Raw genomic sequence first — 20,136 nt, forward strand, 5'->3', positions numbered from 1 at the left:
AATGGACTTGGAAACAATCTCCAAAGCCATTTTTCTTTTGAAGACATCTATGGAGAAACTGATCATTACTCATGCAACGCACCAACAAACGCTGCAAAAAAAAAACAAGAATGAAAGACAACAAAAGCACAGACAACAAAGACAAAGGACAAAGGAAAGAGAATGAGAAAAGTAACAATGTTGGATATGGGTTACCTGGCGCCGACGATAAGTTCGTTCTGGCCAGGGTCAAAGGTCAGCTGTGAATAATCCACCGTGCCCTCTGCTTTGAACCTGAAGATCCAGGGCTCCATTTCTGTCAACAACACAGAGGACAAAATATCAATGAGCCAATCAGAGTGGAGCTGGCAGTAAATGACAGCTGTGCTGATGAATAATGTTAGTTCAAAGGGGTGCTGCAACTTTTCTCAAGACACTCGAATACACTGCTCAGAAAAATTAGAAAAACACTTTGAAAGCAGATCAGATCTCAATGGAGGGGGAAACATATCTACACTGATATGAACTGGGTAATGTGTTCGAAATGAAAGGATTCGACATTGTTTGATGGAAAAGAAAATTATAAACCGAGGGCTGATTTCAAAGACACACCAAAAATCAAAGTGAAAAAATGATGTGGGAGGATAGTCCATTTTGCAGATATTACATTGCAGCAATTCAAAATGGTAGTCAGTATTTTGTATGGGCCCTACGTGCTTCTATGCATGCCTGACAAGGTTGGGGCATGCTACTAATGAGACAAAGGATGGTGTCCCGGGGGATCTCCTCCCACATCTGGACCAGGGCATCACTGAGATCCTGGACAGTTTAGCGTACAGGTAAGATGGACTGAAACATAATGTCCCAGAGGTTTTTTTTAATTGGATTTCAGTCAGGCGAGTGTGGGGACCAGTCAGTGGTATCAATCCTTTCATTCCCCTATGAAATGCCTGGATAGATCACTGGGCATTGTTAGGCACCAGGACCACTGCACCAGGGTAGGATCTGACAATGAGTCAAAGACTTCATCCTGATATAGACATCTGTGCATCCCTCCATGGATGTACCTCCCCAGACTATCACTGACCCACCACCAAACCGGGCATGCTAAACAGTGTTACAGGCAGCATAACGTTCTCCACGGCTTCTCCAAACCCTTTTACATCTGTTACATATACTTAGGGTGAACCTGCTCTCAACTGTGGAAAGCATAGGGCCCACTAGAGGATGTCAGGTCCTCAAGCCACCCTCACGAAGTCTGTTTCTGGTTGTTTGGGCAGAGACATTCACACCAGCAGTCTGCTGGAGGTCATTTTGTAGCTCTAGCAGTGCTCATCCTGTCCCCCCTAACAGAAACGAGCAGACCTGTCCCGTCTCTCATGGAGTTTTCAATTTCTGTAGAGTATACATAAGGTATTACCTCATTCTACTAATAGTGACACTAGCCAAATGCAAAACTAGTGAAAAAACAGTCAGAAATATGAGGAGGGAAGATTTCAGTGGTGTCCACCTGTAAAACCATTTGCCGTTTTGGTGTTTGTCTCATTGTTGCCCGTATGTATAGAAGAATCTATTGTGGCCATACATTAGTGTATACGTGCCAAAGGCCCTCCATTGAAACCATGTTTGGTTTATCTATTTTGGGCTGATGTAGGGAAAAGGCAGCTAGAAATGGCAGGCTCCCTGAAAAAGGCCTCCTGCATATGTAGATATGAAGGGCACATTCTAAATTAACCAAAAACACAATTATTTATAAGTGATTATCCTCTAATGAAAACACAGTTATGACTAATATGCTAAATTTTAAGGTGTCCCTGAATCCCAGACAAGCTTTAAATGAGACATTAATATGTACGAAAATTACTTAAAAGTGAGCAACTGGTACTTGGTGCTGGTACAACAATATTTGTTTATCACCATCCCCCAACTGAATCTGTCAGTCCACTTCTTCACTGCCATGATTTAAACTGGGTTTGAAGAAATGAAGATGAGACTGAGTAAAGAACACAAAGGCTCTGCACCGTCCTTGCTTGATATTCAAACGTTCTTCAGCATGGATAAAAGTACTTAGATGTTAGTGTTTCACAAGCTCCTTTTCTTAAAATCTTCCAAAGTGAAAACTGAAATTTGGATGTCTTATGACTCACTGGGAAACCATTTAAATTCAGCACAAGTACATCACTGAACAACTAGTGCTGATTGACACAAGGAAATTCATGCTCTGCAAAAACTACAAGGCAGATGAGAATTGGACTTTTGTTTTTATGGACGATCTGACCGCTTCTCCATGTTACATAGAAATAGAGACAGAAAGATAGAGCGAGCAAGATCCCAGACAGACGCTGACATCTTATCCACAACATGCCTGTTGGCGCCCAACCCATTAACCCTTGACCAATTGAATCAAGCTGCGAGGATGGTCTGTCTACTGTCTGGTTACCTGATAGGTTTAGCTGAGAGTAGTCGGTCAGTCATTATAGTGACAAATCACTTGCTTGATCTGGAGTCATTATTGAAGTATTGCTGTACACAAAAGTCTGGTTACATTTAAAATAACTTAAACGGGACATTTCCTTCAGATATCTAGGAATTACTGCGTGCGTGAATATCTCCGAGCAGGGTGCCAAGGCAAATTTCTTTTAGTGGTTGCTACAGTGATTTAAAATCATTCATCACTACATTTGCGAGCTATTTCCAGACTAAAAATTTCAAAGGGACGTTTTTAATTTACCGGGGAGCTTTCCATCAGGGCTGGAACAGAGGGAGAGGACAGCTTGAATATCCCCCCTCGAAACACATTATCTGCTTCTTCAGGCACACCTGTCAGACAGCGTTTCAAATGAAAGCACGCTCTCCCTTGACTGCATCAAAAGCAAGTACTTCGAGTTTCTGTGACAAACGTGGGATTTGTGAGTGGTTCAAAATGAAGACAAACAGAGCAAAGAAACAGGAGCCTCCAAAGAACATCTGCTGCCACCAACTCACGTAGTGGGACCAAACCCTGGCTCTCCTAACAAAACAATATCATCCGTGGAGACAGCGCCGCTGTATGCAAAGACATTTTTCCCCTTGTTCTCTTTCAAGTCCCCGGTGATAAGTACAAGAGAACTGCGAGACAGAAAAACACCCCGCGGCTTACTCCACACAGTATTAATGCATTTTCATTAGCCCTGCTGAAATAAATATCTGGAAGATCGCAACCAACTTCACCCCAAAGATTTCCTTTTGCTTAATGGCTGCTGCTCCGCTTATTCTAGAGGGAGAGAGCAAGTTTTGGATGTGCGAATCCTCTGACTCCAATGGGCTTTTGTTGGGGGTTTTTTTTATAGTACGCCATCGAGAGGATCCCTGGCATACAAATGCAGTTGTGACACCCCCCGGGGGGAAGACGGCGCTTGACGAACCCAGCTTCTTCTCATAAATCTCCCTGACTCACCAGGGGAGGCTCTGTAACGGGGTGATGGAGAGTGTGTCTGTGTGTGTGTCTGCATGTATGAGACGGAAAGAGGGAGAAGAGGGGATATTTGTTAGGAGTGTGCAAAAGGGGCAAAAGGTTCTAATTGAACACAAAAGCACTCAAAGGATTTATGGCCTTTTGTGAAGAGGCCAAGGAACCATTCATAAACATTCATAGCCAGCGTGGATGGGCCCTCCCAAGGCTGTGCAGCTAAATATATGCGGAGCTTCCCAACATCCCATTCATGGGGGGGGGTTTTGGCACATTGGCCTTTGGCTTTCCCGCTACAAAAGTGTGGCACACTTGGAAAGAGTTTTACAAAACAACATTCCTGGATGCTGGTTTACCATCACCAAAAAAATATTTCCATTTCTCATCTAACTTGATATATATGTGTTTTTTTCTTTTTTGGATAGATTGTAGAAGGTAATTTTAGAGGCAGAATTACATGATCCAACACACAGCCAACAAATTAACCTTATCGTTAACCTAGCAGATGAGGGACCAGTAGGATGACCCCCCCAACTAATAAGACAAATCCAATTTCCTATCTCCTTTACTAAATTTCAGCGCTGCTTTGCATGTTGCATGGGTTCACATGAGCTGCTCTTTAAATGCATGTGATAATGTAATCACATCAAGGCTTGTACAGCAGCTGACTGAATCAGGGGATTGGCTGCTCATAAGACGACGGCGTGCAGACACACACGCGGGACGGCTCACACACAAACGGATCAGGGGTGTAAATTCAGAGCGCAGCCAGGGCTCTGGGCCAACATGAAACCAGCGAACACACACATATAAACCCCCTTCCCCCCTTTTCTCAGTCCCAACTTATCCTCTTAACCCCTGTCTCCCACCTCCTGAAAATAGAACCCATCACTCACATACCATTTGTTATTCCCTTCTATGACACACGGCAGTTGACACAAAGACAAAATGACAGGATATATAAATATTTACACTGAGCATCAGAGGCCACGCCACTCTCCAGTCTGCCAGTGCTTAAAGTTGCCGCTCAACAGCACTGCCAGGCTGACAACAATGGCAACATGTGGAACCAATTCTGAAACATGAATGGTTTCTCTGTGAGTGGTGTAAATAGAGTGTGGCGGCGGGCGCTCGCATAAACGAAGAGCCAATTCACTCTAAAATGCCGCCCTGCAGTAATAGCTCTGCGGCGAGAATAGCAACTATTTGTTCAAGTTGTTAAGAGGAAACGACTGGTCCGCGCACTCGAAGAACCGACACCTGTGCGGTTGGAGAAAATCCAAAGCAAAAAAAGGCGAGGGTGCTTAAGAGCTTCATGCACGCCTCAGCGCCCCGAGGTCCCTGCATGTTGTTTTTTGCGTTTTTTTTAGAGCCAAAAAACAAACAAACCCAAGCACGATTTCCAGCTAGAAGTCCTACAACTTCAACCCCCATTGCTGTGTTATGGCCCCGGGGCAGTGAGTGAATCATGGAAAACAAACCACGGTAAAAAGCCACAAATAAGTGTGCACTAAAATATTTAAATCCAATGTGTATTTAGCACAGATGCGCTTTTACCAGGATGACCAGATCTCTTCAGTCCACTCGGAGGAATATAAAATGAAAACAAATATGCATGGTGATGACATCTTAGAGAAGTTGGGGAACGTAAAAATGCACTAATCCCAAAAATATGGATGGCGCCTCATTCGTTCCCCAGGCAGATTGCCACCCATTTAAGTAAAACAGGGCTCATGCATACCTGACCTTGGACATTAATACAGACGTTAAGCTCCAAAGACCTCAGTGGGCTTTAAATTTAAAAGACACATCCCCAAAAGGCCAATTAAAGCATCTCTGACACTTCTTGCGGCCTGTTGCATTTATGAATTCTATAAGACCATTTGTTTATTTTCTTGCTTTCACTGCCCTCCTTCTAACGATGTGTTTGCTGTTCGGGGATGATAAAAGCTGAGCTCAGTTTGTGGCTGTAAAACAAGTCGGGCTGTTGCTCTCCACAGAGACATGGCCCTCGGCTTGGCCTGTGAAGACATTGTTTACACCACAGTTTATAACCTTTAAAAGCCTTTCAAGCCTACACCTAGGAACTCTTGTTAAATACAACGCTTTATTAATACAGTATATCTCAGGGGCTATAGTAACACTACAAATCCTTTGTCAGGAGTCTTCTGCAAAAACATGCCTGCCAGAAACAGAGAAATACTTCAAAGCCCCTCTTAAAGTAATCCAATAAATGGCACACATTTACGTTGGACCTCTTCTGGAGCTATATGCGGACCTGTTTTTGTTCAAGTACAGCAAGCGTACCTTTTCGGGGTAAACATTTGGAGCATTGCTGCTGAACTCTATGTTTCTTTCTGAAACCGCCACACAAAGCAGAAAACAGTAGTTAGACTACAGCACCCTTGCGCCACAGTAGCAGTTCTGTCAGCCAAGTGTTGTGCCAAGTCAGAAAACCACCATCCCCAGTGGGGTCAAACCCATGTGAGGCACACCCTTCCACTGTCAGGCCACAATCACACAGAAAGAAAGAAATGCTGTCACTGGAACCCACTCAGACAAACCTTGACCTTGGCTTCTCGTGATGGGTCATAACCGCTCTTTGAGCTCTACTTTAACTCCTTTTTTGGCAGCTGAGCATGGGATTTTTCTTTCTTTCTGTGAGCTGAGGAGCCACAGATGGAGGTCTAGTAGACCTGCATATAAAACCTGTTCCCAAAAAGCAATGTGAATCGTCCTTAAACCTAGATTCTCTCCAATTACAAGGAGTGGGCAACTCCATGTTTGAAAATGCATGTTTTTTTAATCAAGTCTTCATCAAGACAGCTTGTTCATGCTGACGCGCTTTAGCCCTGTGGCTAACTTCTTTTTTGACTGACAAGTTCCTGCCATACGGTGAAAACTTTGACAGATAATTTTGATTTTATTTTAGCCACAGTCTTTACTTAAGTCTCATTTTGTTTTAGTAATAGTTCAAGAGCCTAAATTCTTTTTGTGTCAGTGTAGTTTTATCCTTGTTTCATAAGATTATTGTAGACTGAATCTAAATTTGATTCATTTTAAATGTTTGTCGTGTTTTTACCAGAGAGAGTTGCTCCACGCGATTCACAAAGCGTCTTATTTTCCTTGACATCAGAAGCGAAATGTGTCCATATGTCTACTTTTCTCTTCTTCCCAAGCGTTGACATTTTGTCACGTTTTCATCACAAATGAGGAGCATGGGAGCTTTCTCACTTTCTGTTGCCTCAGATCTCTTCATTAATGAGAATCGCTTCCAGTGTGGATATTCCACAAATGCTAACTTGCCATACATGCAAGCACCAGCTATGAAGGTCACACGATTTGATGTCCCTGTGTTGTTCCTACATCATCCTAACAACAGATAACAATGGATAAACCATGAAACTCTCACTAAAACTCATAAACAAGGACATACACAGACAAATGCTATACATTTGTCTGTGTATGTCCTTAAGGGAAATGTTCATCTGAGTAGAGTGGGACTGTTAGGCTGTTGTGGTCCACAGGGGTGTCTTTAATGTGTCTGTAGTCCTCCCAGCTTGGCTAAAGAGGAGTCATGGCACACTGCACATGCACACTGTTTACTCGCAACAACCGGGGATTACATTATATTACGTGGAGCACCATGACTCACAAAAGACAATGATAATAGGTTTAACGAGAGGCTTCAGTTCCCTCACACAGTCTCAGCATATGCGTATGCGTGTCTATGTCCATATGCATACGCCTTGTAATATTCTGTAATGACTCATAGCTTCTTTCTTTTTGCTTTTATTGCAAAAAAAAAAACCTCACATGGGCTATAATTTCGCAGTCACTAAAAAGCATTGAGCAGCCTGTTTTTTAAAAAAAAAAAACAGTCCTGAACAACGAGATGTGTTTGAACTGCACAATCAGGGCACGAAAGGAAAGCTATTAAAAAACAAAATGGAAATACCTATAAATGTGAAGGGAAAGATAAATGGACATCTTCATGGGACCACGGGAATTAGCAGCCCTGCAAATGTGCTGATTCTCACACAAGGTGAAAATAAATAGGACTGAAACGCAAGTAATGCAATCAAAGTTGGGCGATAAAACTTCAAGTGAAAACTTGTACTTAAAGCAAATTTTCTTTCCCACACATGACTGCTGTGAAAAAGTCTGCAGAACTTTAGAGCTTTATAACAAAGCTGATATGTAAACAGGAGTACAGCAGGCTTTACAAGCCATTTAAATGGAACTGCATCAATTTTATGAAAACTAGGGCTGCCTGCATGTGTGTGTGCCACTGAGTGTTTACATACCCCAACACTTCCATAAAGCCTTACCCACTCATACCCCAAGATTAAAACACTGCAGGTGAGACAAAATTTGATTTACACTTTTAATGCTTCACCCTGTGACCACCCACTCCAAGATTCAGAGCTTGGTGATACTGAGAAATGATAAAATTGGTTTGATCCTCATGGTAAATAAAAACATGGTGCTTTCTTCTCCACTAAGAAAATTAAGGATAAGATGGTCATGTTCAGTAGCTTCCCGCGTTTTCCCGAGTTTCCAAGACTTGAATAACAGAAATATAACACGGACACATAGTAGCTGTACACAGAGCTTTTTAAACTTCTCAGCTGAAACCTTAGACCCTTAAACAGTCTTAAACATTCAGGCACATGTTGGTTCCCACAGTCACAACTAACCAACTCTCTTGGAAGCCTGAGAAGAAAAAAAAGCTGTTTTCTGATTCACTAACACCACATGTGTTTGAAGTGTTGCATTTGTCCGATTTGTGTTGCTTTTACATCGATGCCTGGTTCAGTTAATCTGTATGTATCAGTACCAATGATGCAAACCAGCACTTAGCTCCAAATCCTGTCCAATTATAATGAATTTAAATGTTATAATTATATGCCATGCACTATACTTTTCCACAGAGATGTTTTCCTAAACATCGATTTTTTGCTACAAAGTCGCTGCAGCAAAACACACTCACAAATGCCACATCTCCATGGCTAAAAAAACATAAACCACCCGAAGCGCCAAAAACTGTCGTTCCCTGAATGACCGCTTGAAAAAGACTCCAAGAGACAGTCAGTCCCCTTAGATACTCGTGTGGAAATGTCCAGATTTATAGCATAAACAAACATTTCAAAGCCTACCAAGCCAAAGCATTACTTTTAAATAGATTAGCCTTTAAAGCTAATGCATCCCTTCGTGAAAAGGGGTGGAAGAGCTGTTATTTTTTTAATTCACTCATATACTCAAACGTAATAAGGCTTAAAGTTAGGGATTTGGCTGCTTTAATTAACAGGTTGACACCGACACAGGCAGCTGTGGCCAGCAGCTGTCTGCTAGGCCTCACCTCTGATGATTAGTCACTGAACTAAACGTCTCAACCTTGTTGTGAAAGTTTTTTTGTGTGCAATTATCAAAGAGATAATATGACTTTCTGTGTGGTTAATTGTAGTAATAGACTGTCCAAGGCTGCTTTGGTGCACACTATTATAGTATTTAGCGTTAAGAAGAACTAATTAGCAGGTTTCTGTGTCTGGGTGGTACTCCCATACAGTCTTTAGCTTTGGTGAGCTTGCTGCCATGAGCTGATATCTTTGCACTTAATATCTTATCTTAGCCTCATAATACAACGGTTAACATACTTTATGTATAGTTAATGTCAACTGTATTGGCATAAAACCTTAAATGCTTTTGTAATTTGGTGAGTCAACCTTTTAGCTTTTAACCATACATCATCTACTTTTATTTAATAACTCCCCAAAGAAGCTCTAAAGACTCTTTGCATTAAAAAGCAACTGTATCACCACAGCTAATCACTCACTAAAGACTTCTGTACTCGCCTTTCTCTTCCTCTGTTCAGTCGGCTCTGTGTTGCTGAACCGTGTCTGAATGCTAACTAAAATGTCGACCCTCTTTATTAATGCTCCTATATTTCAACCAAAGCATTAACCCACTGAAGCTTAATGGGCCAATCTGGTACATTAGAGAACACAAACGCATTGACCACAGCTGACCCACCAGCTGATGTCTGATCCTCCCCACGCAGAAAGCACAAGGTATGAAGGTATTGCATTAGCTGGGCAGTTAGTCATCATCATTGCACTCAATCGGTGCAGAGGGAAGAGCATCGGCTCAGCTAACAATGAAGTGACAAAGATTAGGAAGGGAGACAGCGTGAGGGAGAATTAGGGTTATAGGTGGGTGGTTATTCGGAATATGAGTCTATGCATGCGTGTGGATCACATGCAGTGACCTTGCTCTTCCAGTCAATTTTACCCAGACAGAATGCTATGAGATTATGTGACTGGGGCTCTGTTGTAATGAAAACAGCTCAATGACATTTCTGCTGCCTCGCAGCGGCTAGACAGAACTGCATTGATCGCTATTGATACCTTCAGTCGACTTGGATTCACAGCGTTTCATTACAGTTTAGCTGTTCAATAGAAAAGTATGACAGAGAGTGAGGACAATGAAATCGGATGCAGAACATACTGTATCTAAAAACTGCAGAGCCATGTAGCAAAAGGCCCATAACAAAGGCACCGTCTGCCTTGTGGAACAAAGAGGAAGTTAATAAAGGAGGTGAACTTTTCCTAGACAGCAAGAAACGTTGTAATTACAGATTACAGCTGGATCGTTCCAAGAGGACATAACCAGAAAAATCCATAAGTGTCCTTTTTCTAACTACTAGTTTCATTAATTGCTGCTAGTCTTTCTCTTTTCACATGCCACGTTTGCACATTTCAATTGTTGTAAGTTTTTAGTATTAGGCAATACTTTTTTTTCTTTTTTTAAACAATGAGTCCTTGATTTCAGTCTGACAAAGACAAAAAAACCAAAAAAACAGGCCCCACCCATAGTAGCTAGTCAGCGATCATTAATTTTGCTTGATGAAATCTGTAAAATTTATGAGCTGGATAATTAAGGTCTCGACGTTTGAATGTTTCTGGTGTACTTGCTTAAAGTAAAAGTCTTATAAAATAGTCTCTTAAACAGACGCTGCATTGGGCTTTTTCGTTGTTCACCCTCTTATCTGTCAAGATTGTAAGAATTCAAACATAATCTAGTCACTACTGAGGGAATGCTCATTTTTCCCTACCAATAAGGGTGCCTTATTCACTTGACCCTGCATTGCAACAATGATTTTAAACAAGGGGAACAAGTTAACCAGATGTGGTTAGTAGTCGTGTGACTAGTTGCCGCATAACTGCAGACTTCAACAGAAGTCTATGAGAAAATATCTTTCTGACTTGAGCTCTGTGAACTCTTACTGTCTTCTGAGTTTATGGTCCCAGTCACTCATTTTGGGTCATATTGAATAGAAGATTTGGTGAATTTTGTAAATCTTGCCCATACTTTTGTTCATTTCTGTTTCTTATTGGCTAACAACTTGTGACTGATACGTTTGATCAACCACATGCCTCTCGTTATATTAGCTAATACACCAAGGTGGCAACAATGAAAATGCTCAACTAGACAGGATGAAACAGGATTTCAGAAACCAACATGTGACATCAATGTTACCTATGGTAATAATTTTTTTATGTAAATGGTAAAATCAACACTAAACCTTCATCTAAAAAAGACAATCTGACATTTGATCTAAATCCTGCTTACCAGAGACTGAAATTACCAGAGCTTCTTCATTGATAATCAGAGAACATTTCTCCCCTGGAAGTGGAGCTGGGAGGATTGTCTCAGCATTTCATTTCTTAGTTCTGTAAGCTCTTTAGTGAGAGGAAATCCCAGAGCCTCCTAAGAACCATAGTGGTCAAAGTTTCAGAAAATAAAAAAATTGATGTAAAGTTAAAAATAGAGAAAAACCTCCAGATGCTGCAGACGATGTTCTCGAGATAATTTTTTGTTATGATAGATCATCCTCAGTCTCAAAACCTGTTCAAGCTTTTCATCATTGTGTGTAAAGTTATTTAACATGACTGTTTGATGACTGTGATTCAAATTACTTTATAGAGTAAATGCTTAAGCTGTACACTTCAGATAATAATAATAATAATAATAATAATAATAATAATAGTGTTGTACTGTGTGCAGAAAGTTGGTGAGCTGGAAACATTAGAGAAGAGACTTATTTCCATACTTGGATTTTTGCTCTTTTAAATACAAAAAAAGAAAGAAAGAAAACCCACACCACAGGCAGTATCACTCTGCATTTAAATAACATTAAAACTGGTGGAAAAATCCACAGTTTGACAGGCCTGAAGTGCCTAATTACAGCTGCTAAGATATAATTGGATGTTCACTGTTTGGCAGAGGTTTGGTGAACAGTTAATTCACATTAAATGTAGTAAATGTGAGTTAGGCTTTAGAAGTACGCTTACCTCATGTCTGTAATGCAATCAAAGGTTTAGGCTCATTGCTCTCCAGGGCTGCGGATCTGAACATTTTTCAAAGTGCTGAGTGCATTTAAAATGACTTTTACACAGATTAAAACTTGCCAGGCAGCAAATGCAATGACGGTGTTTTCTAGAGTGATAATTACAACAGCATTTCATAAGAGTGCGAGAAAAACTGCTCTAACAAGACAAACTCTTTACAAGCTTTGTGTACTTTCTTTAACTTTGTTCATCGTGTGCAAGGTTGTTTATGTCTCTTAGCAACAGCACTGAAATAATGAAACCATTCAGAAACATGTATGGTTTACAAGTTTAACCTTGCTAAGAGTGGAAAAGGAAATGAGTATAACTGATGAGAAAACTTCAGATATTTATGAATGGAGGGGGAAAAATGGAAAAAGTCGCTCTGATGACGTCAAGAGAGCGCATTTCTTAAACCACCTACCTGAGTGTGGGACGAGTGGGTGCTCCGTCCTGTAACAGGGTGATTCAGGCAGCAGCACTGGCCCTCTCCTGCCGGCCACACCTCCAGGCCGTAGGACCAGCATGCACTGCAGAAGCAGCAGTGCATGCTGGATAACAGGGCGTCCCATGGGGGCCTGGGCTTGGCTCACTTCTCCTCAGGCCTCAAGGGCCAAGCGCATTGGGGAGACACACCTGGAGAGACAGAAGGAGAAAGAGACAGATGTAGGTTTTAACAAAGGTTTATTTCACATTTGATTTAATGCGCGTGCTGAAAATCTTATACAGCCCCTCTGTATCGCTACACTCAGCGCGCAGCATTCCCCTCAGGAGATGAAAAGCTGCAAATATAAATCCTTACCAAAAGGGAGCAGGGGAGTGAGGTGTGAAGAATAGAGAGTGTGACAGATTTTCAGGGAAAAGTGTGCAGAGTTTGTGCTGGGAAACAGCAGGGTGCTCGTCTGCACTGTGAGACCTCACTTCTCACACCTCTGACACCACCGCGGTCAGTCAGACGTGGTATGCATTATCACCCAAAGGGCAGTGTTTGTCTACCCTCTAATATCTGACATTAAATGCCCTTTTGTGCAGGTCCTTGCGCGCACTGCAGAGAAGCTTTGCTGTCTCTAACGACGAAGGAAGAATAGGGTATTCATGTGTTTTTCATCATTCTTTTGTGCCTTTGTGACTGATATACACACTGAGCAGCACAGCACTCCTGTGGCTCAATTACATCCTATAGCGGCTGCACATCTGACACATTTTTATTCACAGCCAAACCCTCCAATGCGCAGACGTAATTATTACATAATGCACACAGCAGACTCGCGCGTCCTGTAGTCATTCGCTGTGAGACAAACAAAGCAGTTTGCACAACTCAATTGTTCCTGATTTCTTTCTTTGTGGGGGTGAATTGATGAGCAGTCTAGACCACTGACATCATTACTTTTTAATCACTTATGCGATGCTAATACCAAGAAAGATGCATGCTGTGCGCAGCGGAGGAGCAAGTCTTTCCGACTGTATACGACATTAGGAGCAGCGTGTGCGGTGGAGTGAGCAAAGATACTCGTGGTCTTAGCTGTAAAGTGCAAGTGATGGAAGGCATTGCTTTAGGTTTTCATAATAGAGCAGCTGAACCTGTGGAAAACTCTTATTATTTTTATTGCATGTGAAATAGGCTTTTCATCTGTTGTCCAGCCAGTGGAAGAAATTGTATTTTCTGGAGCATGCACAGTTCATTTATTACGAACGGTAGGTTGCAAATAAGGAAAAGTAAAAGTTCATCTTTGTGTTGCTTGTGGGAAAACAGTCAAATATAGAAAAAGAAAAGCTAGCTGTTCGCAAGCTAAGAAAAAAAGAATTGGTGTGAACATTTGCGCTCCACAGAGCTCCACTTCTCTCTGAAGTATGAATCCCCCTTAGTGCTGGAAAGCTTGGAGTGGCTGTGGGGTAGAATATAAGACACCTACTCCTGCTTTCAAGTGAAAACCATAATGCCGATAGTGTGGCGGTATTATTTCATTTTCTCCTTGAATGAAAAGTTTACTCTGGCCTTAGTGTGCATGAATAAGCTCCACGGTCGAGGGGGCGATATGGAATTCGCTCTGAGTCCGGTGTGTAAAGGTGCAGGCGGTGCAGATATATGTGTTGCTCTCACCCGCAGAGTAATGTAAAACACCTGTCATCTACAGAAGGGAAAGCAAGTGACAGCCAGCGCCAGTTGCCTCTCTCTGTTCCATTTCCCTTTCGTCTTGACGGTTCATGCGTCAGCTTCTGTACTCTTTCTAAATTTTGCTTTAGTCAACCTGTCGCTTTACATGGCACCTTTCTTTGTCTGCTAGTTTCTTTGACACTCTTTAGCAATGTTTTGCCCACTAAAAAGCTATTTTACCTGTTGCTAGTCTGCTGGCTTGGACATTATTCTTGTCATTTCTCATGCAGCCTTACAACCTTTTCTGCCTGCATTCACTTAGGGAAAATATTTCATAATCTTCTGAGCGCAGAGGTGAACCCGATTTAGGAAATGAGATTATGGATGTTTTTACAGTCTTGTGTGTGTATGTGGTCAGAGATTTAAAAGGGCTCGGTTATTCAAATGGATTTCTGTGAGCGTATTTGCTGGTCCCCCAACACAAACACGCACACACACATTCACACCCATACTGAGGGTTAGCTGACAGGAGCTTAAGCCAGGGCCAGCAGGTTGAGCGCCCTTTGTTGGCCTCGCTCCCTCAGTAACAATCCTGCATGTAACCTCCCGTCATCTCAAACATCGCTGCATGCACGCACACGGAAAACAAAACACAGCCATCTCATTTGAGCACAGTTTGTTGCGCTATTTAAAAATACATGCTATTGTGTAACCAGTCCCTTTTATCTGTTTCTTCATCATTTCGTGTGCTCTCTGTGTTCCACTGAGTAACAGGATGTTAAAATTTTTAATATGCCTTCATTTCAAGGTAAATGTAGTGTTCAGGATGCGCTAAAGTTTATGGTCGTATGCACCGATTTGGTGTAATTCATCTGCTGGTCACCACAATAGTGGGAATGTTTATTAAGTTGATTAATACATGTAGATCTGCTCATCAAGACATTTCTCTAGATTTTATAAGAAATAGGTGCAGAAACTTCATACATGGAAACACAGCATGTGAAGTGAAAATTGAGTCAGTAGAATTCTGACCTTGAAAGTCAATATTTGGTATGACCGCCTTTATTCTTCAACATAGCCCGAACTCTTTTAGGCAAACTTTTTTTGTAATATCTATTAACAGTCTTCAGGTATAATTGTCCAGGTTGCTTCAAGGATATCCAAAGCTTTCTTTGTTCTTGTTAATGTCAATATGCTTCAATAATGTTGATGTCTGGGATCTGGGGAGGCCGCTCTATGATGGATAGTGCTCTACTGCATGTTTTTTTCTATTCAGGTATGCTTTTACTGCATTGGCAGTCTGTTTGGCATCACTGTCATCCTGACAAATGAGGCATATCAGATGCTTTCCAGATGATATTAGATAGTGGATCAAAGTCTGACCGTACATTTCTGGGTTCATAATTGCATCCATTGAAAAGATCTCCAACACCACTGGCCGAAATGCAGCTCCAAACCATGAGAGAGTCTCTGTTTTATACATAGCTGTAGACACTCACTGTTTTCTTTTTTGAGCTCTGCCACATATTGATGACATTGTGAACCCAAAAATTCAAATTTGGATTTTTCACTCGTGTTGCTCAAGTCCACTTTAAAAGACTCCTTGTAAGCGTAATAAAGAGAAACAAGGGGTAGCTCAAGACTTTTGCACAGTACTGCCTATTCTGCCTATTCACATGAAAGCCAACTCCAATGAAAACCTCTCATTACATGGCAAAACAATTAAGATCTAGAGGCTAAAAACATTTGAGCCATAAATTTTAAAAATGCATATGTCACTTCAAAGACCCACAGAAACCTGATTTATGACCACATGAGCTGTTGCATTATTTAAAGAGAAACCATTTAAGCTGTTGTTTCACTTGAAGTGATTTCTGACTGGATCCTATTTTCTCTGTAACTCACCACAAGCCACTGACTTGTCCTATGGGAGAAAACTGGAAGAGAGCTCTGCTGTTCGGTGGTTTAACTCTAAATCATCTCCAGGGCATTAATACACGCCTCCACCACCACCCACTACTATTCTCAATGCTAGACAAGAACACATGTACACGGCCAGTGCATTTTACAGCACCCGGGGACCTGGTGATGGATAACACCCGGTGTATTCAGGGCACAGAGCAGAGGGAGTAGAAGTCACATAAAAACTTAACATGGTATAAATGATGTCATATGAAATGTATGTAGAGAGCCGCATGCAACCCGGGGAAGTGTTGAGCTTTGTGAGCTAAATGTTTTGACAGCATTTCTTCTTCACTCACTTCTTTGCAGTCTCTGAGTGTTTGTACACCACTTTGACTCTAATCATTGCAAATGACTAAACTCTGGCTCTCGTCCACAATGTGTCTTTTGCCTCGTCTCCCTCTCATCACCCACAGCTGGTTGTGGCAAATGCTTTCTTCCTGTTAATAGGGAGTTTTTCCTTCCCACTGTCACCAAGTGCTTGCTCATAGGGGGTTGTCTAGTTGTTGTGATTTAGTGCTATATAAATAAAACTGACCTGAACTGAATTGAATTCATTAGTGCTATTGTCTTGTTGATTCATGAGCCTATATTCAGCATGAATGGATGACAGCAGACCCCAATTAAGGTCAGAGGGTAAAGTGGGCTGGAACAATCTAGAAAGGTGTTAAAGCACCTTAATTATAATTGGATAAATCTGACTGGCAGTTTAATAATGTCACGCAAGATAATAGTGTGTGTGTGTGTGTGTGTGTGTGTGTGTGTGTGTGTGTGTATACAGCAGGCTTTTGTTGCTTCCAGTAGAGAGACACCATTGTCACTGACCACACATCCTTTTCCCCCTTATCATGTCTCTCAGTAGAGCAGGTTCATGAATGTTCGTGTCAATAAACTTGCAATCATGGTGCTTATCTTCAAGACATAGCTAGCTACAGAAGGAGACCAAGTGTAAGTGCAGCTGCTTTTTAGTTAATGTCAAATGCAACATTTAAAAGGCTCAAAAATATCAGCAATAACTCAAACAGAACAATTTTTCTCTGTCTTTCTCCCCACCCCTGCAGTAGCTCTATATTCTGATTAGTATAGGTATAAGTATATAACTATAATTAACATTGAAGTCCTGTCATGGACTGCTCAGTAAATGACATTTGATAAATGGAAGGAATTTAAAGCTTGCATAAGTAATTTTCTGTATAATTATTGTAATTAGACAGTACATATGTACATAATGTCCTGTTGAAGTCAGGTTAATTCATATTCAAAAAAGTAAATTGAATGATAAATGATAATTACTTTGTTTTATTCAAGGGCTGTGTAAGAATACCACCTTCAACTTCTACTTAACAACTTCTACAGCTTTTACTTTAAAAAGTGAAAGATGTAGAAGTTGTTAAGATTACAGGATCGAATATAAAACATGGATTAGTCATTGGTACATGAGTTAGTGAAGTGGGTGGGTTACCAGCTATTGTGAAGCCAGAAGCTGGGCATATTCGCCATCCCCACCATAACTTACCAAAACCAGGTTTTATGTGCATGAGAAAGATCTGACTGTGAAATAGAGGGAAACAGCACGCTACCCAACTCACAACTGGTCAATCACACATTTATATATGATCCTTTTTGACAATAATAAGCACCATAACTGTCATACTTTTCACAGTTCCACTGCTGCTTGGAGAGCAGTTCCATGCAAACTGTGGATGACTTTGGCAAGCTACTAATGACCAAAGCAATTGCAGGGGCGTTTTTACCAACCAGTCAGGGAATACACAATGTTCCTTAGTGAATAGTGGTCATGAAGGGGTTGCTGACCAGTCTCTAGGTCTGAGTCACAGCACCTTTAGCAATTGATTTCTTAGTGGCGGCTATCAACCTCCAGCTACCACTTTAATGAACACTTTACCCCTTGAAAGCCTATTTGGTGTAAACCTTGATGCTCTTTTCTGAACAGAGGAGCTTCAGTCATATTTCAGGCCTCCTTGTAGAATAAAATGGCTGGCTTTGTATCAGAAGTAAGTGAGAGTGACCTATGCCTATGCAGGAAACTATCCGGTTGTTCAGTCTGACGTCACTAGCCGTGTCTGGGCCTAAACTCCGCTGCAGGTCCATATATCAAACGATCACTATGGCATTACTGAGAGTTGAAAAACTGTCTAAAGTCTTTCATCTTTAATAAAATGATCAGCGTTCTGCTCTATCATGACATTTAATGGAGTTGGAAGTTAGCAGGAAGTTAGCTCGCTAGCTTCTATCTAAATACAATATAGCATGTCCTGACTGCGGGGTTTTGGAAACAAATTAAAACGTACAGCTCTGTTATCACTTCCAACATAAATGAAGACAGAAAACTAAACAGGAGTGATGTTTGTAGGGTTACTGAAGTTTGGCTAGCTGGTATATAATGATGTGCTACGTGACCGCTAGTGACACAGCTATGTTAGCATAATATAAACAAGCTAACTTTTTTCCACTTGATAAAAGTTAACGTGAGTGTTTTCGGTGGTCAGGAACAAATGTAATCGCATGGCAGGATGCTGTAAAAGGACCAAACTTCAGCCAGGAGAACAACTGAGATAATCCATCCACAATACGAGGTTAGTCATTCATATACTGCTGCATGGGCTGGGCTGTAGTTACATCCTAAGGTTTTAAAAACTGAGCTTAAATAAATGATTAGCGGTAATAAAAGCCGAGGGAGGTCAACAGTGAGCTTTTTGAGATTAAATAGAAGAAAATACAAAACATTAAACATGTTAACAACACAAAAGCCATATTAAACGCAGACTACTTTAGGCCCAGAAGTAGGATTCGTCACGTCATCACTTAACGACCGGATTCTAATGGTCACCAAACCACATCTTTGTTAACATATACTTTGATGTCAGAACTTAGTGGAATAATTAGGGGGGTCATGTTCATGTTTCTAAATTAAATATAAAGCTGAAGGCAGCAGGTGGTTAGCTAAGTTTAGCAGAAGACTTGAAGCAGTGGAAAACAGGTACCAGCGCCCCTGAGCTCACTAATTAATATCATGTCACATCTTGTTTAGATTAAACTGCAAATGTAATCCACTGAAATCTTATGTAGGGTGTTAAACTGTGATGGTCTTGGACTGAAACCTCTACGCCTTTACTAAGCCAACTGTTTGAGACACCACACTATGAATAATTTCGCTAAAATCACTTGAAGCGAAATGTAAACGCAGAAAATAATGCATTCAGTCGCATTTGCACCGTCTGCACTCACGCACATTTGCATATGCATTTTAGGAGCTGAGGTGTTAACTAACTAATCAATTGAGGTCTTCCTGCAGTAACAAGTGCAGAGAGGATCATATTAACAACACTATTGATTTTGTCTGAAGGGGACTTCATGATGGTTAAACTGCACTATACATAATGAATAGACTCCTGAATAAACGGTGGCATTGTATTCATCATACTGACACATTCATGGGGGCACACACACACACACACATACAAACACACACATGTAAGCACGTTTGTCAAATGTGAGCAGTGCAGTGATGATCCATCTGTCCAAACACAGTCAGGGGAGTGTGAGATCGGGGTCACACCACGGTGCTGATAGATGCTTCTCTCACTCCCACTGGTCTCCCTCTCTCACTCTCACTATGGCCCCACAGCACACCACCAGTAAAATCAACCCAGACTGTGCTTTAGAGCAGAGCACACAAAGACACTAGCTGCTTTATAAAGCTCTACGCTTATAAAGCTGCAGACTTATATATGTGTATTTGGAATGTGACTGGCTGGGTGTTTGCCTGTTTATCACTCTGCCTATCAGGTGGGTTACTGCCAGTGTTGGTTTGTTGTTCTGCGTCTCTGTCTGCCAATTGGTTTCTGCGATTTTGTGTTTAGACCAAAGCGCGCACAGAAATGGAGATGCGTCGCTCTGAAAGGGACAGCCGACTGTCTTATTTTCTAAAATGTCAGACTGACAGATTAGATTATGATGGAACAAAATTATTTGTAGAGAAAGTGACCTGATGAAATAATAAACGGCTAAACAAATGACTCAAGCGTTCAAGCATTGACCAACTAGCTGAGCAGCCAAAACGATTAGCTGTTTTACTGAGTAACCAACAAACAACCAAGAGCCTGCCAGGTTGACAGGATGACTGACAAATGACGTGGCCCAGTAACAAACAAGGTGACTGACTGACAGAGAGACTGATGAGGTGCCTGACTGAGTGAATGACTGCTGTGTGAAACACAACATGACTGACAGAAAGACTG

General features: G+C 41.4%; 1 protein-coding gene across 4 annotated transcripts in view; it reads right to left on the reverse strand.

Annotated features, from left to right (window-relative positions):
- The window catches only part of sema5a (sema domain, seven thrombospondin repeats (type 1 and type 1-like), transmembrane domain (TM) and short cytoplasmic domain, (semaphorin) 5A), a 145,488-nt gene that overhangs the window by 91,468 nt on the left and 33,884 nt on the right, over positions 1–20,136 (reverse strand). For all 4 annotated transcript variants that reach the window (XR_001290638.1, XR_311447.1, XM_013916000.1 and 1 more), the window contains exons 2-3: positions 12,242–12,453; positions 196–295 (exon numbers count right to left, since the gene is read on the reverse strand). Coding sequence is in view for 2 of the 4 variants with exons in the window: in XM_013916000.1 (XP_013771454.1) it covers positions 196–295; positions 12,242–12,389 (248 nt within the window). In the remaining 2 variants the exon portion in view is untranslated. The remainder of the gene's footprint in view (positions 1–195; positions 296–12,241; positions 12,454–20,136) is intronic.

The sequence above is a fragment of the Pundamilia nyererei genome, unplaced genomic scaffold, assembly GCF_000239375.1.
Source record: "Pundamilia nyererei isolate P.nyererei 1_Seehausen unplaced genomic scaffold, PunNye1.0 scaffold00007, whole genome shotgun sequence".
NCBI lineage: Eukaryota > Metazoa > Chordata > Actinopteri > Cichliformes > Cichlidae > Pundamilia > Pundamilia nyererei.